General features: G+C 38.6%; 2 protein-coding genes across 2 annotated transcripts in view; one reads left to right on the top strand and one right to left on the bottom strand.

The window, feature by feature from the left end:
* FILIP1L (filamin A interacting protein 1 like) overlaps positions 1-4,824 on the bottom strand; it is an 83,448-nt gene extending 78,624 nt beyond the window's left edge. Inside the window, exon 1 of the mRNA XM_015621571.3 lies at positions 4,723-4,824. Coding sequence (XP_015477057.1) covers positions 4,723-4,750 — 28 coding nt within the window. The 5' untranslated portion in view covers positions 4,751-4,824. The remainder of the gene's footprint in view (positions 1-4,722) is intronic.
* Positions 1-23,776, top strand: part of CMSS1 (cms1 ribosomal small subunit homolog) — a 220,828-nt gene that overhangs the window by 80,424 nt on the left and 116,628 nt on the right. The window lies entirely within an intron of this gene.

The raw sequence follows: 23,776 nt of genomic DNA, 5'->3' as shown, positions 1-23,776 counted from the left end.
CTTCTTTAGTGCTTGAGTCCAACACTCTAGAGGTGTTAGTACCTGGTAAAAGGGAGACTTTTCCTAGCTAGGCCCCCTTTGAAGTGCCACTGTTAAGGAAACATACTCTAATGCCTTTGCAGATAAATGACTAACATTGTGTAAATATTGATTAACCTCAGGAACTCGTGTTTTGGTTATCGCCACTCAGATTAAGGAATGAATGGATTATAGTCCACCTCTGCTGGAAAATTGTGGTCATGGGTACCATCTAGCAAACAATAGACTGATCGTGTGATTCAAATATCGTGAAATTCAACATGTTCCAAATACAAATAAGGCACAATTTTTCTTATTTAACTGCCAAACTAATTGCTGAAAAGTCCAGAAAAATCATTATGGTCTATGATAGGTACTAGATGATTTCCTAGCTGATTTTTTGCCTCAATTCTTTCTCTGATAAAATTCTTTAGGAACCTCCTCCCCTACTCCTTTCCACCAGATTCTGACTCTAAATCTTAAACTCTGTGGCTGCAATCCTTAACTGTGGTAACTTTCCATTGAATGCTAAGAACATTTCCTTTTGTTGGTTTTCTGCAAGAACAGAGGAGGTGGAAGTAGCTTTTGCTTCATAATGGATGATGACTGAGAGTGGGGTGAATTAATCAAAAACATTACAAAAAAAGAAAGTGACATTTTCTATAATGTTGAGGTCTCTTCTAGCGTGATTTGAAGCACTCATTAATAAGAAAAACTTGTTTCTCCATGTCTCAGAAAACTAAGGCATATCAGATTTGCATGGCAGTGTGCACTGGAAACTGTTTTGTGAAGCATTAACAACATCAGGTTAGGATGGGAGCTTATTATAGTGCATGTAGGAAACCAAGAGTTGTTCATAGCAGGCTGGCAGCAATGTTAGCTGGTGATGATTAGTTTTAGTTGCTGTTCATCCTGGTCTTTCAGTCAAATGCAGATTCTCTTTATTCACTGTGGTGTGTTTATTAGAATACTCACCTTTTGCCTCCTGCTTACAGTTTGTTATTACTTGGGGAGAAGGCTGTTGGTTTTCTTCAAGTGTAACATACTGGATGCCTACTTGGTTTTTGTGTGCAGTTAAAGGCTCATGCTTTTAAGTTCAAATGCAGGAGTTGTGAGCTTAATCAAGTAACCCAGATGTACTCTGAGCTTCTCTGTGGGCTTTAACACCACAAGCACAGGACTCTATGAGATGCATAAACAGTCCAAGAAATCCCCTTCATTCATGCAAGTTGCAGCAGTGCTATAAACTGGACATCAAGCTACTATCAGACTTGTTGACAGCAAATGTCAATATGGCATTTCTTGTGGAAGGAAAGGGAAAGCATTGTATGAGAAAGAGCGTCATACCTTTTCAGGCTTTTGGAACTGGATGTGCCTGGAAATCCTGAACTTGGAAAAACAGTCCAAGAAGGACAACCTCCCCTGCATTTACTCTTGCACTGTATGTATGCTGTTGACTTCAAGGCCACGTGCCACCACCCAGTTTTTATAGCTGCAGAGAGTTAACTGTGACTCCCTTTTAGGTTTGTCATGCCTACTTCCCAATCAGGTAGATCAGTCCTTATTGCACTGGCAAAAGGCACTTGGTCCTTGGGAAGGCCGCTGACTCGCCAGACAGGCTGTGCTCCTATGGAGAGTGGCATCTTTTCAGTCTCCCAGGATGGAGTTTTTCCTTTTCTTCTTGAGAGTTCTTACACTTCACCTGTGTTTTGTTCTGACATTCCTGAATGCCAGTGCCTACTATTGAATCTGCTAATGCAAGTATTTATCAAATTAAGCAATTAATGTGAATTGTTAGAGGTTGAAGTGAAACACTAAGGAACACTTCGAGCACTTTTTTAATGGTACCTGAATGTAGCTGACGAGAGGCTCAAGCACTGATATTAGTAGCCTGCTTTATTGACATATTCTTTCTCAGTTGATTTATTTAAACTGTCTTACTACCTGTACACTGACAGGCAATATTATTTATACTGTTGTCGGTCTACAGAAGGCTGTTAGTGCTAATGTGGTTGTCAGAGAAGGTAGGTATGTGTAACAGAAAGGCAATTTAAATCTTCAAATGCACAGTGTAAACTACTGGTGTAGCAAGCAAAGCAGGACCTCAGAAAATGACAAAATCACACATCCTATCCACCTCCCCTGAATTCCTTACCACCTTCAAATTGCCAGACTCCCTGGATGTGCCACCAACCAAGGGACTCACCTTCAAAACATACCTGACATTTTGGACAGAATATCAGCTACTCAAGCGCTTGCACCATGTAACAAAACGGAAAAAACACCCATTCTGTTCTAGAGGGTGCTAGTTTTCTGTAATATTATTAGACCCTGGGCTGACTGTAATGAGACATTTAATACAACATTTAATACAGAAGTAGCATAATTTGAAATTTTTCACCAGTGTGTTTTGGTACATTGGGTTATTTTCTGTTTCAAGCAGCTCTTTACATGTTCTTGAAGGGTTAATGGTAAGCAACATTTTATTTTGTTTCCAAATGGCTTTTTTTTCCACAATGTAAAAATGTTAATTGACCCATAAAATTTATGATATCATAAATGTTGTTTGTGGCACTCAAAACAGTGAGCCCAGGTTCTTAAGATTAAATTAATGAATGTAAAATTTGTCTTTTTGCATATCTGTCTCAACCAACACTTACATTCTATGATGGCATCTGTGTACAAGAAAGCTGTCTTGCAAAAAACAAAAAAGTGTTCCTTCTTGTAACAGAGTTTGTAATTTACAGAGGTTCTGTGATTTCTCCTGGAGAGCTGACTCTTGCATCTTGTGGCAAACTTTTGTATAGTTTAAGCCCTTTTTCTTTGTATCACCAGGATGACAATATAAATTGCCTTAGAAAACAGTAAACAACAATTGCTAAAAATGAGTTGATCGTGTGTCTGTGCGTTGAGCTTGTGATCTTTCATGTGTTTTGGCTCAATAACTAAACAGCAGGGATTGTAGCTATATAAACAGAAGAAGCAAAGATATTTGCCAGCATTTCATAAGATGCATTATGTACCATTGTTTACATCAAAATTAAAAGAAGATTGAAAGGGAGAATCCAGGTCATGAAGTCACATCACATCTCTAGAAATCACAGACCACTATGCTGTGGGTATTTAACAGAGATTAGTTTTCCTTAATTGTGCTAATGAAATAGCACAAGACTTGTGTTCTGCACTGTTGTGATTTCCTTCACATTATGAGCTGCCTGTCTTACAGAAGGTTTTGCACTGGTATCTTGCTTGAAGTGACAATGTGATGGTACCCAAGCTCATCAGATTTGGGCAGCTTGGTAGGCTGGGTTCAGATTCTAAGAGGACTGAGATTGGGTTATACTGAAATGTTCTGGTAAATCAATTAGTTGCAAGTTAGAGACTCAGCGAAGTTTGCATCTATTCTTAGTGTTCATGTTCTTTTTACTGTTTCTCTTCTATTCTGTTTTTTCAAGATCTTGCTCATCTCTGAACTGAATGCTGTCCTTCTACATATAAAGGAGGTATTGTCTTTTCTTGGTGATTAACAAGCAATCTGAAGTGTCAAAATATACTTTCTTTGAGAGACAGGTGAATAAAGGACCAAATGTTTCTGTGATGTTAACTTCGTCTCCACCTTCTCAATCATTCTGAAGGAAATTAAACTGCATTTGTCTCTTTGGCAGCAGTGAATTAGCAGGTGGTTCTGAAATCCCTGCACTTTTGTGGGAAAGACTGAAATATCCTTCAGAGATAACTTCATCTAAGCGTTTTAAGAGATACTTTGGCATCTATTTTCACCTTTAGTGTTTTCATTTTTAGTCAGTGATTGATTTATGAGCTAACAAAATCCCTAACAGGACTTCATATTTCATTAATCCCAGGGTAAGGACCCAGAATTGTTAAGAACTTGCTGCTTCTTCCAAAAATCTGTGACTAAGCAAGGAATTATGTCACTCTGGTTTTTAGTATCCCTTAAAGGGCAGTGCTTTTGATTTGCTGAAATGGATAGGACTCCTACCAACAGACTGACTTTTAAAAGGCATTGAGATCTGATTGCTTGGCATACCAATGTCATGGGTGAGTGCAAAGCACATGATGTCTTCTGCGAAGAGGTCTACAATCCTCTTCCCATCACTCTAAGTGTGGACTGGGGCAAGAAGAAAAGGGGTCCCACAAAGGTTTATCTTGTTCTTCTTTTGCAGTTCTGGTGTGGCCTTTAGGCCAGCATATGCAGCTACTGAGCTGGGGTAAAACATGAAAAAGTCTTTTTAATTATTAGAATCCCAGGATATGGCCATTTCACAGCATCACTAAAGCTTTCCTGGAACTGGTGTCTTCTGACAAAATGTGCTTAGGACTTTCATTCTTCCCCTAAGTGGAAATTTGTTGCTTTGTGGTAGATCTTCCCCACTTCCAAAGAAAACAGCCTTTTGGGTAGACTGCATTAGTGTTTTCCTGAAAACCATTTGAAGTGGCTTCTATCCAGCGGGATGTTCTGTTCAGAGGGATGGTTTGTGCCATGACCAGCTATCTCATTTGAACTGTGCTCTTGTTCTCAGTAGACTTTGTGCTGTTGTGGTGCATAGGATGGTCATTTAGTGAAAAGAGACACCTTTAACAGGTTCTTCACTCAGGGAATCTGGGATAAGTGTTTTCATCCTGGCAGGGAAATGACAAGATTAAGCCATTTTTTTCTGGGGAGACTGATGCAAAAGTGTTTACCTGTGTATCCTGATGCATCTGTTGGCATGCAGAGTTGCAGGAAGTCAAGAAGCAGAAAGAAAATAAATTAGCAGCCTGTTTCCTCATTCACAGGATCTTGTCAAATTTTGGTCTCTGAAGCTCTTGGGGATCCTGCAAGAACAGCAGTAACTCAAATGGGAAGAAAGTCTGGATTCAGCCAAGGATGGGAACACTCCCAGACAGGAAAAGTGCATGGGTGAGAGTTGGACATAATTTTTGTGCTGGTTGTCATTTATGTTCATCTGACCACAAGCCAGATTCCTCATCCCTTGGCTATAGGGAGCCTCTTTTGAGACAGTAAAATGCCTTTTGAACTGTCTTAGGGTTGTCATGGTACTCTGCTCACAGTAAAGGTAATGTGAAATTTCCACCATCTGTTGCCTCCTCCTCCTTCCCCTTCCAATCCTGTCGTGTTTTGCAGGATGTATGAGTGTGGTAGCTAAGATCTTCCCAGGTCCATTTTGCATCTGTGCAGGCTTACAGTCATCTTTAAAAGGCTGAGTCTCTGTGGGAGGTTTTAACCAGGTTCTTGTGAAGAATATATCTATATCACTTGTCTGTAATTTCATTATCAGTGTGTGTGAGTTAGTGATCCAGTCTTCATTCTTGTCATGTCTCAAGCTACAGGTGTACAGATAAACACACACACATCCCCCCCCACCACCGGATTTTGTGCCAGGAGAAAAGTAGAGAAAGGTGCCATGTGACTAGTTCTTGGTTTTGTGGCCTTGAGCTCAAGTTAAGCCTATTGTCTAGATTAACTGATCTCACCCCATCTCCTACTAAGTCTTAGGTGGTGTTTTCCCACATGTTGGGCAGTTTAAGGGACACACATTCACAGTGCACAGCATGAAAGCATAAGATGCTCACCTTGAACATATTTGAAATTTTCACATTAGGAATATGTGTTTAGGAATGTATGCTCCTCTTCAGAGATGTCAAGTTTTGTTTTAAATAGGATTCTTCAGATAGCTGGGTAGTAGACCTCTTTGTGATGATCCATGAGAAAATCAAGAGTTTGGGCTCCTTGATGCATCACACAACATTTCTTTGGCAAAACTGGGTGTGTCTTTTGCAATTTGAAATGAAGGCCTGGATGCCACAAAGCTTCCAGCTCAGAAATCAGTACTTTGAGACGTGGACTGATTTTTTGTCCTTCTCTCTGGTAATAATTTGAAACAACTTCTGCTAAACCTTTCTTTTCTCTCCTCCGCAGGAATTCAGCTCTCCTAGTTTGTGGTCTGGCATTTCACCAAGTTGATGGTAGTCTTGGAAGTTGACAGTATATTTATAACATTACAAGTGTACAGTTCCTGGAGCAAGTAGGTGAGACCCTGGACATACTTGAGATGATTTGTATTCTCAGTGAGATGCTGCCCCTGCCATGAGGCCACAGTGTGAAGCCAAGGGTTTCATTGCAGTGGGAGAAGGACTCTCAAGCTGCAGGTGAACTGTAGCTTCGATGTGCTGCTGCTGTGTGACAGCACTTTGGAGGAATCAATTATATTTAATTCCTCCTCTACCTTCTGAACCCATATTTTCATGGGTTCTAAAGGTTAAAGAGGAATCAAAAGTAAAATACCTAGAATGTCATTAGCTTTCTGCTGCTGGGAATAGAGGGTAGAGGGGAATTTCACACAATTAGTTGAATAGCCTCTAAGACTGATAGGGTTTGGGGTTTTTTTCTGTATGCTCCCTTGGGTTTAGGTTTGTTTTATCTTTCTTTCTAAGGTACCTTGAAACATAAAATGTTTCATACTTATTTAGTAATTAGTCACTAATAGTGAAAATTATTTACAAGGATCAGTTCAAGAAAGATTTTTGCTGAAAAATGTGATGAGATGTCACTGTAGCATCAGCTAGGTCTAAGTGTTAGAAGAGGTAAACTCTGCAATGCCATTCAATCTGCTTCTCGTGCTAAACAAAAAAATGTGGATCTTGCACTATCTGTATGACAGATTTTTATTAGTAAACAGAAATAAAACTCAGCTGCTCTAATTTCAATTATATAAATCTACTTTCCAAGTGTAGAATTTTCTCTTTTTATGAGCATAAGAAATAGCTAACATTATTTAGTACAGTGTTTGTAGTTTAATATTTATTAATATTAAATTTACTACTGAATTTAATATTTATTACTATTATAAACATGGTTTGTTATTTATTATTCAGCTGATGTAAATTGACTCCATTGTATAATTGCTCTGTAATTGCAGCATTATCTGAAGCAAAAACATGAAATAGTGCTACATGAAACAAAAATGTTCCTGTCTTAGAAACTGTGTGTCCAAAGTCATCCTTTTCCCAAATATCTTGAAACTACCTGGACTGTAGACATTTATGTAGCTGGATAATTCAGTGTTTCAGTTGATAATTTCAGTTTTTCCTCACTGTGGCTATCTCTGAACTCTCCATAGACACCAGTTTCCCTGAAATTTGTAGAGATGCCTGTTGTAGAAAGGTACATATTGTTGAAATTTGTAAAGGTGCCTTTTCCCCTCTCTCTGCCCTGTTTGGCCTTGAATTGGCTGGGACTCCTGGTGAGACATTGGACAAAATGTGCAGCCTCCGTAAGCTCAGGCTGTTCCTGGGAGGAACACTGGCAACTTTGGGTGGCCCTTCCCAGCTTCATCTGTCACGGAGACATTCATGAAACTGGAGGGTAGGATATTCAGACTTGTGAAACAAATGGGTTTTTGCATGCATGACATGTTACTGTAAATCCCACAGGCAATAGCTCAAGTGAGGTATTTTAGAACAAGAGAAGGAGTCTCCATCTGTTTGGTTTCAGTCTTGCATATGGTTATTTTACAAAAGGTAAAAACCCAAACCAGAATTTTCTAAGTTTTGGGTTTCAGGATAGGCCAGAATTTTCTGTGTGGAAAGTCACACACCTTCTTGTCTGAATGAATGGTGAAGGTTTTTTGTTTTGTTTTGAGGTGGTTTGTTTGAGGGTGTTTTTCAAAACTGTTGGGGGTTTTCCCTGGCTTTTATGTTTTACAGTTTATTAATCTGATCTAGTTCATACATTCATATCTCAGTTCTCACTCTATCACATGAGATCCATGTGCCTCCCAGGTGAATATCTATGCTTCTGGCTTTTGATTTCCTTCTCTCTACTGAAACTTAGTAAATTAATTAGTAGGTTCACAGTGTGAACCTGTGTGAAAGTATTGTCTTAGCAGTGGCATTAGTTTTGTGTAAGTACATGTTTTGGTATAATTTAAAAAAACAGGAAAAGTTTCTTACTGCATGAGTCTCTCCTAAATATTCTGATTTTGCTTATTCTATGCTTGCTTAAATGCAGATGAGCCCTTTCTTCCCTGGGTTTAAATGGGAATCTACAAAAGCAACTTATTTTTGTCTTCCTGACAATATAGGTTAGGCCCATACTTCTTTTGCTGCCCTCAGCAGACTTGATGCAGCCAAAGTACCGTTACTGTGTGGTAATTCTATAAATATTTCAAGGTGAGTTTTGTGATAGCAGGTTAAAAAAAAATATTGTTTTTATAGTATTCTCTCTCACTTCCCAAAATATCCTATCACTGCCAAAATGGGAATATTTACTGTTCTACCACTATAAATTGAATATTTTTATTCCCATGTTTTTAGCAACATGACAGATCTCATTTTAGAAATATTTCTCAAAATAATTAAGATGCTAAACCTGAATATAACAAAGAGAAGCTTGTAAGAATAAAAGGTGAAGGAAGTTTACTCAGCCCAGTGCCATTTTACACCTCTGACTTCAGTGGTTAACTTTCTCTACACATACACAGTTCTACATACCAGCACCATTTCAGTGATGTTTACTGTAATAAGGTCCTGCCTTTCTGGCAGAAGGTAATTTGCTCTGTCAGAGTGCTTGTGATAGTCATTTTCTGTACCCTTCAATAGCCTGGTAATGTGGTACAAGGTCACTTTGAAAAGCAGCCTATAATCACAATTCTTGAAAAAGAATCTAACTGAAGAAATACAACATTACGATGTTATTAGCTGTAACAGCTGTGGGCAAAAGAAAAGGAAGAAACCAGTTGTAATTCTTGTATTTCAGAGTGCATGTGTGTGTCTTCATATGCATGCACATGACATTTGAAATAATGTATTTGTGTACCAAGTGTGTATCTGTGTAATGCTCTTGTGCTTGGTGCTCATGGCAAATGCAAAATAAGTAAACTTTATAAGATACTTTCATCAAAAGCGCAGTGGAAGTCCACAAAGTTTTAAAGTATCTTGCTTTTGTTTTCAATAAAAATGCATGGTAAGTAAGCAAGAATTATCTAAGGTATGTTATTTAGTGTAAATTAATTTGTCACCCCACGGTAATTGCTCTGGGTATCTGAGACCAAAACTTCTTAACCCTTGCAGCCATCTCCATTTCCAGTTTACTCATGGGGGTTTTTTTGTCTGCTTGGTGTTTCTGAGGAGTATGTACATCCTACATCCATGAGTCATGAAATAAGCAGCAGAGGCTTCAGGGAGAGCTGCTGAATAAAAATGTACACCTTCAAAGTGCATATACGTTCATTTTCTTTAAGGGTATTTTTGACAAGCATAGATTTGTTGAGACATTTGTGTGGGAGTGTTCACCTCAGTGCTGCTTTTCTCCACACATGAAAATAAACCACAGACTTTTAAATATCCTGAGAAAAATTTCTTCAAAGACAGATCAAAGGTCTTTACTAATGTCTGAGGAAGCTGCCTCTCTTGTGAACTCATGTCTATGGAGAGCTGGTTAAGACAATCAAGATCATTATTCCATTGATTCGATCATTTGCAGCCTGCTCTGAGAGGAGATGCCCTGTTTGGAGCAGGAGGAGGTGGGGGAATCCACAGATACTCCTAATTTTACCAAGAAAGTAATGAATAAAGTAGCTTTTAAAACCAATTCTGTTGGCTTTTCCCCCACTATGCTCTGTGGTTGCTCTACTTCAAATAATTGTCTAAAGCAGTGCATGTACAAGAGTTTTGTGTAAGAATGAGTCAATTGACTTTTTTTATTCTATCAGTTTTATCTACTTTTGTGGCTATTGCATTCAGTGAAAAGTCCAGGTATGACTTTCCCATCACAGAAATTTTACATCTTTGTTTTCTTGTTTCTTTGTTTTTGTTTCATTTCTGCTTGTTTGTTTTGGGGTTTGGTTTTTTGCATCTTGGTTTTGGTTTGATTTGTCCAAAGATCTCTTTCTATCTCCTTTTGCATCAAAACCACACAGAACACATACGACCTAAGCTTTGAATGTTTGTGAACTTCTCCCTAAGCTGGAATTCTCCACCTTTAGACAGCATTCAGGAAAAGAAATTGATTTTTATTCTTTATGGCCTGGGTTTTCTTTCTTATCTATTTCTTATGTCTGTTTGCTTAGTGAACTGCATCTTTTATCATTCAGAGCAATTTTTTATAGGCTCTCTGATAGCAGAGAGCTCTTAACTCTTAGAAGCTGTTAAGAATTGTGTTTCTCTTTTGAAGCATTTTACTGGTTTTGTCATGCTTCCACAAAGCATCTGTGGCTGCTAGGTAGGACTTCAGGCTTGCATTTGACCTAGGGTTTCCAAGTTGGTGGGTTAGGGATATTTTGTTAATTGTGGGTTTAAGACAAACATTTTTAATACCATCTCCAGCAATGACTGTGTTCTACTGCTACCTAAAAAATGGACAATAATCTTTTGTTGGTTTGTCTGATCACAAATGAAATAATTTAATTTTCTTTTTGTAGATGGTAGGGTTTTCTTTTAGCTGTAGACTGGATTTTTCTTGTATATCCTAAAGCTTTGATCTTTATTGCATTCTGTGATTTGGTACTTCAGAGCAATACCAAGGTTTTCTTTATAGTCTGTAATACAAACCCAGTGTGGTATTGTTTAATTTTCTCCGTGCTTGCTTTTCTCATTCATGACAATACCTCAGTATGTAACAGCAGGCTAACATATTTTTTTTTCTGACTGGGATAATCCTTAGCTGTGCAAAAAATTGGCTCTGGCATTTTCCTCTTCCAGCTGCAGCTACAAAATAACAGCACATGCAAGGCCATGGAAGATTCCTCAACTCATTCCCCATGCTCACATTCTCCTTGTTTAATATTCAAGAGGAAAACTTGAATAAATATCCAAAATATCTTTCCCAGGAGTTTAATGAAATAATATCTCTCTCAGATCTCCAGTCCTCTAACTTTTCTGTGCAGGTTATACCTTATTGTCTATGGAACTTAGAGGGTTTAGGTTTGGGGGTTTGGTGAGGGGAAGGGATGAATGGCAGAAGTTCCCTCCTCACCTCTGAGCCAGGAGTGCTGACTGGCACTGCCCTGTATTCTGCTTATCCATATCTGCCATAGGACCCTTGTGATGCCTATGGAAAAATTGCAGGATTTTGGTAAGAGCACCCTGGGGTCACAAGGTGCTCCTAAGAAATTTTGAAAACATTAATTCCTAGCCTTTGGTGGAAGTGGAAGTAAGTCTTGTGTTGGTCTTTCAAATCTAAACACCTTTTTGTGATAGGAATGTGTATTTCTGATTTTTGTTGTTCTGGAATATTTTTCTTTTGTTTTCTCTGTCGTATTCTTTCTTTTTGGTCTTATTAACCTCTAGTTCTGTTGATGTTATAACAGCAGGATATTTTAAATTATCTACTGCATGTTCACCTCTACACATATGAACGCAGGAAATGTGAGCTTCCTTGTAAATTCCCAGGTCAGCTTTGTAGTTTGTTTTTAGTTTTTAGACTTTTTTCATTAAAATTGATTATTGCCTTAAGTAAGTGAAAGTAAAATTACAGTGGTGGCTTATATTTTTTTATATTGTTCATATTAATTAGTGACTGTGCCTATATGTGTCTGCCAGGAAAATGTGAAAAGCACAGAATTTGAAAAGTAACCATACACAGTGAAATTAAATTTTGTATGCTTCTGCATTACATGTTTTACTAGCCATGACACTCATTATTTATTATAATGCCTTACAGTATTCCCACAGGAATAGGCTCTGCTCTGATGATGCAGCTTTGGAAAATGCAATAAAAACGCAATGAAAACCTCAGCTTTCTAATAGGAAGTTCTTGTAATCAGTGAAGTTAAAATGCATCCTCCCAGTAAAAAGAAAGTAGGATAGAGGTCAGTGAGCCAGGTAAACATCCCTTCTCTCTGTCACTAGCTGTGCTTTCTTCTTCTTTTTCTCCCATGTTGGAAGTTTGGTCTTGAGGCCTTCTCCTCATGTTCTCAATGTTCTTCATATGTGTTTTGGCGTAGGGCAGGTAGGGAAAACCCGTATCATCCTTTCACTGCTGCATAAGGACCCCACCAAGTTTTGCCACATGAGGTTCACATGTAAAGGCAAAAGTTGTTGATCTGTGGATGAAGCTGTGACTTCATCATGGTTTTGATGATACTGTAGCCGAGTCCTTGGGGAAGGGCAAGGCCTGTGGTGTAGAGCATGTACTGTTGTTTGTTCCTCTCTTCGTTTTTCCACTTGCTCAATTAAAATATTTGGCCTGCTGCTAGCCCAGTGGCTAGTAAGAGTGGAGGAAACAGATCTTGCAGATTTAATGAGCACATCTATTAATATTTTGCCATAGTCTGATGTTCAGAGAGGTCCAAAGGGAACACCAAGGTCTGGATGCCTTCTTCCCCATCCACACTCCTCTAAAGGCCTCTCTAAAAACCCCACTTGAAACACCTGTTTATCCTTTTGGAAAAATCATACTTAAAATGAAAGCAGAATCTTTGTGTTGCCCAGCATGGCACCAGTTGTCCTACATTTTGGTGCAGCTTTGTTACATGTGTCTTGGTGCTGGAGATGTGCAGAAAGCTTGTCCACCTGCTCCTGGTGGCCAGTGACAAAGAGTGTGGAAGTAGGCAGAAGCAAGGTGGAACCTGGGGGACACAGTGGGGACCCTTCTGCTGCCTGTGTTCAGCCCTGCAATTTTAATGAGAACACTGGGGAGGGAACTGCTCCCTGAGCAGCAGTTATCATATGTGGGGGATCTGCCAGGACAGCCCTGCTGAAGTTGCTTTTTTGGTCTTGGTGCCAATTATATTACATTTGTACTGGTGTTTTCCTGGCAGCTGAGGACAAGTCTACAGTTTTTTAGGTTTGTTGAGGAGGCCATGAACAGGTGACTCCAAATGTTTGCATTTAACGTGCAAGTCCCTCCTAATGAAGCAATGAGTTGTATCTTGCAAACATAGATCCTTAGCTTGCTGCTTAGCAAGACTTCACCAAAATAATTTTATCAGAAGCTAGTATTTAGCTTCTGAGAGCACCATGCCTCTTCTGCACATAAGTAGTGCTAATTTGTTATACATTAAGCCAGCAGGCCACTGACAGTGCCTGTGCACCTCATCATCTGAACGTGCAGACATCTCTCCTATAGATATAGTACATTTAAATATATGCAAAAGATACTGCCTGGTCTTCTGACTTGTGAGTTTGTTTGTGAACATTTGCTTAGTGTGAAAAAAAGAAGATAAATTCTGAAGTGGACCTCCCTTCCCCCTTTTGATTACTGGGGTGCTTGTAAAGGAGTCATTTTAATGCACAGCAGGTGTGTGTACATTGTGATCATATGTTCCCATGCATTAATAGTATTTATATTCTTTCTCTAAGAGAATAACTTTTCTTAGTGCTCTGTTCAAATCAATTCTGTTTGGGTGAATAGGTATTTAAAAAGTGTTAACTGTTGAGTGGATTTACCTTGGTTAAGATGATACACAGCCTTGAATAGCTAGATGTTTCTGTATGTGCAAGCAGTTCTATTTGAGGAACAATCACAGGTCCTAATACTTCTCTGACACCAAAATTTAAGTTAAATTTCCAGATGTAAAATAAAGGTAAGGCTTTTGAATGAAAGGCCAGAGAATATGTCCTGTATCATTTAATACCAAATACCTAATAAACATCAGAGTGCACATGGTGGGATTCTGCAAGCTTTCTTTGTGCTAATAGGCCCAATAAAGTCTGTAGGGCTGCATGTGCAATATTGGATTACAGGGTTAGGGACTATATTTTGTGACTCTTACTGCTCGTATAACTCTGACTACATGTATTTTCCTTGAAGTATAGTCTGGACAGTCTCAAAATGTAGCATTTTAAAGGTCTCTTGTTAACACAAGCCTATTTATTAATTAAAGAAACAAATGTAGAAATAGTAAGATGTTTAATTTAAGGTTTGATCATTTTCTTGTCATAGAGCCTTAAAAAAGAAGAAAACAAGAAAAAAAAATCCAAACCACACACCCCCTGACATGAACCAAAAAAAACCCCACCAGAGAACCACCACAAAAAAAACCCCAAAAACCCCAAAACACCTGTAACAACCACCAAACCATAGAATTTACTGGGATAAAAGAGGGGAAGGTATATTCATAGCTGAGAAGTAAAACTGACTGGTTTTTAGGGCTAGAATTGAAGGAAAAAATATGGTAGAAATTCCTATATATGATAAATATGGCGTAGATTGTGGCTTTTAACACCAGCCTTAATAATGTCAGGAATACTGTTCTTCATCGTTTTCTGGTTTTGCATGAGCTTAAGATAAATTATATAGGTTTATCCTCAGAGCATTTACATAGTGAGATTATTTAGGTGATAGTTTCAGCTTCATGCAAATTGGAGGTGCTGAAATGTACCCATTTCTTTAACATTAGTGATTTATTTAAAATGTATGTGGTGACAGGCAAAGGCTTCAACAGTAAATACTAGTGCTTCTTGTTTAAGGAAACAGAATTAAATTGGAATAAGTTGCTCTCCTATGAATTAAGTAAAATCCAGTCTTTTTTGGATAAAATGAAAGTAGCCTTTTGCTACTTTCCAGATTTAGTTTTGCTTTATTTGAACATGATATATACAGCTTCATAATGTCCTGCTAGGTCCTAGACAGAGTTCCTAAATGCCACTGAAAAAATTGACAAATCATTCAGAAACCTGATCTTCTTCACCTTACTGCATCGTGCCTTTCAAAATGAAGTTGTTGCTAAGGAGATAATTGCAGTGCATTGCATTTCTTTGGCATCAGAACAGTGAAGAAGCCTTATAGCAAATTCTTGTTTTTCTGGTGTTCTTCAAATGTCTGTTAAGCCATTAGTATCCCATTTGATATCCTTTATGTTTTGTGATCAACGGAGGTTGTCAGAGATGTGAGGCTTTAAGATCTAGACTAGATACTATTCAGTTTAGCAAGCAGAACTTGATCCTAAATGATTACTATTGTTCAGGGCCTGTAAAAATAGTTTGGAGGCTTAGTCAGTACTACAGTAATAAATGTAGTGAGCAAGCTTTGAAAAAAATATTAAGAACAGTATCCCATGAAGCTATACAGGCCACCTGTGTAAGATGTAACCCTGTGGAGATTTAAGGCTGCCTTCCCAAAGGGCCTGTATGATACTTGTAAGGCACAGCTTTGTCCAATTTGCAGCTGCATGTTTAGGCATGGACCTTGGTCATCTGCTGGTCTGGCAGGTCCAGCAAAGGCAGTGTTTGGCCACTGTCCAGCTGCTGGAGCAGCAGTGTTTGCCAGTGCTGCTCTCATGGGTCCCACGTGTCCCTGCTGTGCTCCTGCCCCAGCTGCCTCCAGGTTTGCTGCTGTGCCCACAGAGCTCCTCTGCACCTGCTGACCTTGGCACCTGGGGACAGGAGGGTGGCCTGGGAGGATGAAGGGGCAAAAGGGAGGGAGGAAAGAAGCTCTTCACGAAACACATATGACAGTTTTGGGGAAGTGGTCATGTCACCCATGTTGGAGTGTCATCTTTGCCTAGGGAAGCTGTGCATGCAGGGTGAACTGGACAGAGCATCTGGAAGGCTCTGAGTAACTCTGTGCCCTATCGTGGGACACAAATAAGGCTCATATGTATTTACATACATAAATTATCTGTCTCTAAAACTATCTAGGCATACTTGTATGCAAACTTGGTCCACTGTGAGGAAGAATTGCAAGGGCTGAGACTGTGCCACGTTGCAAAAAAAGGATGACCAGAATCAGATCTCTTAATATAAATGCTTGTGCAGGAAGGTTTTCACACTAGCTTTGCATTTGTACCCAGCCTGTCTGGCTGTGGGCAGTGAAGAGGGATGGAATTGGTGCTCAGAGGGCACTTCCATAATTCCAAAGGTGGATTCCCACTTGGGAGAAGCCCTGATTTCTCCATGAGGTGTGGCAGCAGATTGGCTGGTTAAGTATCTATTCTCTGAAGTATACACTCTCTAGCAGTGTTCAGAAACCAGAGAGCTTTAACACAGCAGATAAGCTAAACCAGAAGGCATCATCATGCCTTTGTGCAAACATATTTTGGGTATGGGATGCAGCTGATTTCCTATCTTCATAAAATGTAAAGTAGCACCAGACTACCTATGCTCTTATCTCCTGGGACAAGCAGACCATGACTGCTCGAATTGGAAAGAAAATGTGTAAGAGACATGTGATTTAGGACTCGGATATCCCGAGCAGTATACATGAAGTAAATGGAAATAGTTATTTGCTCATAGCATGATGATGTGGGACACTCATCGGATCAATTTGCAACAGAATTGAAACAAAGTGAAGTATTTTGATGTGCAGCAACCCCTGAGGTAAGTGCCATAGGACACAGCTGAGGCCAGAGGTGTCAGTGCTTTCAGTGAGGAGATTCACAGAGGAACAGTTTAGTTGTGGTACTTCAGAAGGATGTTCTGAAGGCAGCTTAAATCCTTAAGTGACAGCTGAGGGCATGCTAGGAGAAGGATCACTCCCATTGCTGTCTTTCTGCAAACATCTGCTTTTGGCCACTGTCAGAAAGGTTTTTGAACTAAATCAGCCTCTGGCTTTCCTGATGCATTTTTCCTGCAGCACAGGTGAGACTCTAGACTATTAGTTCTCCAGTATCTTTTAAAGCTAGGGAGTGAAATACATTTTGTAGCAATCCCCTATTTATTTGCAGTGTGGAGTCAGGCTAACTTTGTCCATGCAATACTTTATACATTTACTTTATACAAGTTATTTATGCAATACTTTACACAAGTTAACTGCTGTCAGGAGTCATTATTTCCATTGAGAAGAGTGATTCATCTTTCCATGAGTAGTCAACAGATCTCTCAGTGGGAATGAAATTTTAGCTCATGTCACCCACCATTCTGTAGGAGAAAATACATATGGAAACAGGACATTGTGTTTGGATACGTGTTTTCTGTTGAACTGGGTTGCCTAAGAACTTTTGTCTCAAGTGTTTTGAGCAAATGTAGTATTTATTTATCCAGATTAGCTTCAGAATGGTAGTTGTGGAGGAGAAGGCTTGCTCTTATGGGCAGAATAGCCTCTCAAATGTGCCTCGGTCCTGATTAGGAAAACCAGCTTTTAGCTGCTACAATGGCTATTGGGGATGGTTTCCCCATTTCTGCTGTATTCCTTTCATCTCTCTAGTGGAAATTTGCCTTACTTTTCTTTAATTGCTTATCAGATTGATCTCTTAGAAGTGTTACTTACATTGGAGAAGCCTCTTGGGCAAGAGATAACCATACCAGATATGCCTTCTGCACTACTGTTACTGTGAAAATTTGGAAAGAATAACCCTTTGGAGAACACAATTTCTAAGGATCTATAATACATCCAGCATATCACAAGTTACCTTGCTCTTCATTTGTGTCCCTGTGTTGAAATTTTAATTTTTTGCTTCAGCTGTCTTTTTAATACTCAATACACAAACTTAGTAGGAGAGTTGGATGGAATTTGGAAAAATCTGAAGTTCAAATGCCACTGTTTTATAAAGAGAATAAATATGATGCTGAACAGCATCTGTATTAAGCTGGGGTAACTGTACATATTTTCAAGCATTGTATTTCTTGTGAAGAGATGTCTATGAAGGTTAAATCAAAGGACAGCTTTTTGAGAGGGCTTTGAAAGTGTGCACCATGACATGATATAGGACTTTGATCTATTTAGTTTTAAGAACTAAATTTTGGCACAGTAATTGTCCCAAATCCTAGTCTTCAGGAGTCAGGACATTGACATCATTAAAATGATTTCATAGCACAAACCAGGAGCAGGAGAATCACTATTCCAAGTGCAGGGTCCTAAGCTTTGTGCAACCACAGAAATGATGATAGTCAGAGGAACACTATGAGGATGTTATCAATCATTTTTTTTCTTTTGGTGCTTCGTGCAGCACACTATGGTTCAGGCAATGATTGTGGTAAGAGGCTTTTAAATTGATGTAAAGACTGAGTTGATTTGACATGTTTTTTTAACCAAGTGTTTATTAGTTGAAATAATCTTGGGTGTTTTTTGGCATAGTTTATGTCTGAGTGGGAAATTGAATCATTGTCAGAAGTCTGTGTATATTTGACCATGTTAAGCTGAAGTTACCAAATGGAACTGTGGGAGGCTTTTGGCTTGTGCTTATGGAGAATAAACCAAAGCTCCTACCTTGCTGCCTCAAGAGCCACAAAAATGTTAATAGAAATCAGAGATGCAAAAAAAAATGTATTCCATATAGCTTGTCTACTTGCCAGTACTAGCTTTTTCCCTGGGTTACTTTCCAGTATTTTGTTCCATCTAGTTTAAGGTATTACAGGGGATGAGACTTCCTCTACATTCCTGTGGAAATTATTTTGCAGTGCTCATAAGACTTTGTGATTTTTTTTTCCTTATTTATATTTCCTGGTTCTTATATTTCCAGAGTAGAATCCATACCAAAACCATCAGGAGTTGCTTTCCTGTTAGATTTGGCAAAATGATTCAGGCTTCCTTCTTAATCCTGTCTGCTTTTGTTCAACTGGATGAACCAGTGAACATGCCTCAAACTACAAGCCTTTTAGGATAGGCGATACTTCACTGCAGGCTGCTGTGAGCATTTTAAATCAACCTGCATGTATCAGGTAAAGCAGCTCAGGTAAAAGCTCTTAGAGTTTCTTTTATTGCATTTTCTTTTGTTTCTCCTGGACTGGGTTTTCACACAAAGCCTTCCTAACTGGTTTCCCATGTTCTCCTCTCTTCCACCCCTCTCCCCTTTAGCACTGAGGTATTTGTGCATAAGCCTCACAGTATGCTTATGGAATGGCCAAGTATAGGCACTTAAAGCTAGACTAAGATGAAGTCAATGATTCATCAGTAAGCAAAAGCTAAAATTAATCATGTAATCTGTCTATAAGTCTGGGCAGTTTTTCCCCGTTTCATCAAAGATAATTTGTCCCTAAAGAACATGTTCCTTGTATTTGGACTGTTAGGTACTCAAGACAAACTAATTTGAATTGTTGGATGAGTCTCCAGGAACATGTGACCTTTTTGTTTCAAACCCCAAAATATTTCTGTTCTATTATAATTTAATTGGTTCCCTCTATTTTTTCTTTCAATTATGTATAATAAAATTAAATACATATTTACTCTAATAATTGTAACTAAATTCATCAAGAACAGTCGTGATAGGACAAGGAACATTCATTTGACTGTTATTTGCTTCCTGAGCATTTGTTCATTTAATTCATGAGCCAGGTGAGGTGATTGGAAATCGCTTACTTTTTCATTCTTTGCTGAGCTATTTTCTTGTGTGGTGACTTGCTTCTCAGCTTTTAGCTTGAGCTACTGTACACAATAAGGTGCACAGTGGCACTTCTTGAAAGCTGCTTCTTGAACAGTTGCCATTTGGCAGGAAGCTCAGAGGTTGTCCTGCAGACCTGCACACACATGTACAGCCTACATCACACGTGGGTACGCCCTGCCTCAGGTGGGAACAGAGGCTGCCAAAGGCACACAGAGACTTTTGTAACACAGAATCAGTTTTGTGAAAGATTCGCTTTTAAATCTTTTTCTCTCCCCAAGTCAAGTTTGTAAATGCTTTCTTATATCTGTTGTACATTCTGGAGTGTTTCACAGTCCGATAACAGATGAGCTAAGTCGCTTGCTGCCAAAACCCTGCGAAGTGTGAGCAGTATGGAGCCTAGGGAGGAATGCTGGGCTTTTAAAACTATGCCAACCCTAAATTACAGTTTAAATCATAAAGTCATCAATGCTCTTGGAAGAAGATACAAACTAGGATCACTGTACATAAAGGGGGAAGATGTGTACAACACCTGTAAACACAGTAAAAAAGGAAAATAAGAAGTTGTGGATATCACTCTTGTGAGGATATTTGTGCTGCATGATCAGTCTCTTACCAATCTCATAGCTGAGCATTTTTAACACTCTGCACTCCTAGTTGCTGTTCCTCAGAGCCTTTTCTGGTGCCTGAATTGGAGAGATTGTGATGTGGTGTAGAGCTGTTCTTGTCTCCTCACAGCTCTGACACAATGTGTGGAAAAGCAACAAAGCAAAGAAACTTAAGTTTGGTGATGTGGTAAGTTTGTATCATCTTAAACCTGCTCAAATGGAAGCCATGGCCAGTGCAGTTCAGGAAACTTACAGCAAATAAATTTACACCAGCAGTGGAATTTAAAAATAATTAAACACATCATTTTTTTATGCAAGTAAAACTTGTATGCCCGATGCCATTAAGCCTGTAACTTTGTGGCTCTGTCTGCCCTCCCACAGCATTACATGGGTGCAGATTTTTGCTTGTTTAATGGAAATATGGTTATGATTGGTACAGATCAAATCAATTTTTGCTACTGAGAGATTGATTCATTTACTGAGCTCATGCTAGTGATCATGTGAATGCTTCCTCCGATAGCAATTTAAAAGGTTTCTGACAGTCAGCCTGACCTGACACAGCTAGTTTAAAACATCAGGAAGTTTTGTGAGGGTATTGGGGATGGAAGTAGAACCCTATAACTAAGTTCTGTGCATATTCAGAGTACTCTTTGCTGGTTATACAATTTTAGTGCAGCTTTATTGGTGCTACTGAGCAAATGGACAGTTTTATTTGCTGAGAGTCAGCCAAGTGGCTCTCTATGGGAGAATGCTGATAAACCTGACTGTGTGAGAGACACCTGGGTGTCTCTCTGCTGTTTTTCAAACACAGTATGTCTCTTTCTTCTGTATATATTGTGTTGTCTTGGTTCCCCATCCCTGATTTGGCCTGGCTGCCACAAAGATGGTAACACTTCTTAAATTCTTGTCCCTCTTCATGACCTTGCTCATTTTTGCTCACCTGAAAAGCTTAGTCTTTTCCTTTCCTCTGTTAAACCCTTTGAGACTATTCAGCACCCTGAAAAGTCATTATTCTTCCAGTGTTCCTGCAAGACTTCAATGTCTGTTTTGGTGAGGCAGTTAAGGAGTTAAAGGCTTGTGGAGTTTCAAAGAAATGCCGGACAGCTGCTGTAAAGTATTGCTACAAATCCTAGCTGACCTCATTCTTGTCAGACAACAGTGATAATATCCAAAAACGGGTGCAAGACAGGAAGTGTTTCAGGAAGGTATGTGTTTCATGCAAACACATCAGAAATCTGCTTTCTCCCAAGGCCACTTACTGTAAGATCCATATTAATTTAAATGAAACAGTGAAATTCCAGAATATGTTTACAGAAACATCATTTCAGTCCAGAAAAAGCATTGCTTGTTGCTCTGCTTACAAATGGCAAAAGCAGTTGTGGTAACCATTGCATGTATTTATTATAATGATATTGCTGGCAGTATGAATCTACTTTTTAAACATATGGGGGCTTCACGTAATTTATGATAGTTTTGTTTACAGTTTTAAGGGGTATCTTTGACTTGAAAAGGTGGTGAAGGAGGAATACAAGTTTACTTCAGTTTTCCCATTTACTTTATTTTCAAAGACTGATTTGATATCTGATGTGCTTTTCACTTATTTAATCAACTGAGTTCCTTAGTAAACAAAACAAAATCTCATTTTTTTCCCTAATGCATTACCTGGCATAGAATTTAAAAGAATTGGCTTCTGAAAGATTTAACATTTTTCACTAGTCAGTCTACCAAGTTATCTGCAAAAGTGTCTTGTATGTACAGGTTCTTATTATTTTCATTGTACTGAAAAGTACTGAAAAGACAAAACTTGTATTTTATTTATATTTTTCAGAAGTACCCATGTAAAAGCATGCAAATAAAAAATGATGCCTACCAGTTCAGAGTTCTTCCACTGATAGTTAGGGATATTTTCCCTAAATTTCCTTAGTTGTCTCCAGAATTGTGCCTCTTACAGTACGAACCTGCAGTAAAAATCAAACATAGAAGATTATTTTTTTAACAAGCGTAAGTAAATATTGCTTGAGAGATTTTTTTTTCTTTAGATTGCAGAGGTCCTTATTTCAGCATTAGCTTGATAAATTTTTATAAAATAATTTATTAAGAGTTAGACTAGATTCAGTAAGGATTCTACCATTAAAAAGTTGCACATGAATAATATGATTAACTGAAATGAAGTCTAGCAGATGCTTGTAGGAATATTAAAATAATGCACTGCTATTTAGCACCTGATCTTTGTTTCATTTAAAAACTTGCTTCTTCTGTGCTTTTTTCCTATATTCTTCTATAGTTTAAAAAAGATTCATTTATGTTGTTAGGGGGTGAACAAATTCTAGCTGCTGGAACTCATGTAGTAATTTCCTCTTTGGAAATTCGCCTGTTTGTGAAGCTGGGTCACTGACCTTGAAGGGCCCTCTGAAAATTGTAGCTCGTGGCCAGGGATCATGGGAATGCTGAATGGTAAAATAGGAGAGGTTGGGCTTTTTTATTGAGATTTAGGACCTAAGACTTCAGGTGAGGTGCATGAGGAGATAAAGGCAGGCGAGTGGAAGGAAGACCTGAGTGCAGCTGAACTCAGCCCTGCTACATTCAGGAAACAAACAAGTATGGTCTTGTGTTTTTAGAAGATGATCCAAGGATGTAACAGAAAAGAAAGGGAAGGAAAATGGGATTATTTCAATGCAGGAAGATGTATTTTTTGTTATTTACTGTTATCAAACTCCTTTTATACACACACACAGTTGTTTCATACTGAATTATATTTTTGATTTGTCTGCTGTTTCTGGAAGTTATTGCCAAGAGTGAAAAACCACACAATACATTTCTAGTCTTAAACCATCTATTACTGATGGGTAATGACAGAGTAGAGGGAGAAGGCACCAGTTAGTCTGGGTTAGCTCATGTGCTCTGGATAACTCTTTCTTGAACCCTTAGATTTCTAAAGTTCTACTAGGCTGTGGTGATTTCCCACTGCTTTTTGGATGTGATGAATTGTCTTCATTTCAATGTCAGGTAATCTCAAGTACTCCCATGATTATCTGCCTCAAACTGTTTCAGGTAATGTGCCTTTTGATCACTTTTCTCTTGGCTATTTTAATAGGATAAGAAATACCAGAAAGGCTGCCATTACACCTTTTAACAAAAGAAACACGTTTCAGTTTTTAAAATTACAGATGCCCTGCATTGTCACTTACATTTTACTTATCTTTGCTTTTAAATGCTAGAGGCACAAAATTTTGGATCTGTAGTGGCTTTCTTCTTTAAATTCTGAATTTTTGATATTAAAGCAGGGAATTAATTCTGGAAGTCAAAAGGGAGAAAGTTTTTCTAATTACCAAACAGTTACTGATTCAGACACAGGAGGGACATAAAACCAGAATCCTGTTTTACTAACCGTTGGAAAAATAAAAAAAAAAATAAAATTGTGAGATGCAGTGTAAATATTCACCTTACAAAATTCTCTAGCAGTGGGAGAGATGAGAAATTATGTTAGTCCATCAGTCTGTCTCCTTGGCTTTTCAACATCTACCACAAGGAACTTAATTAACATGTTTTCTTGTAACAGTGATGTAAAAAATATGTTATTTAAGGGGGGGAGGCTTGTTTGTTTGTTTTGTATTTTTCTTCAAAGTATGTTGGGTTGGTTTTGACTAATAAATGTGGATTTTGTTTCTGTTCAGTCCATAATTCCAGCCAGTTCTGTGACTGTCCCTTTTTGATCTCAGTGTTTTCTGATCTTTCCTCCTGCATTTTTAGACATCCAACTGAAGCATTTGCCTCCTCATGCATAGAAGAATTTGGCACTTTTCTTGGTATTCTGAAAGAAACTAAAACCAGGTTGTTATGATTGTCCTTATCAAAGACTCTTCCATGGCAGACACAGAGCATCAAGGAATATATTGCCTTACTGCTTAGAAAGCTCTGTTTAAAAATCTG

The sequence above is a fragment of the Parus major genome, chromosome 1, assembly GCF_001522545.3.
Source record: "Parus major isolate Abel chromosome 1, Parus_major1.1, whole genome shotgun sequence".
NCBI lineage: Eukaryota > Metazoa > Chordata > Aves > Passeriformes > Paridae > Parus > Parus major.
This window is presented reverse-complemented; position numbering and strand designations above follow the sequence as displayed.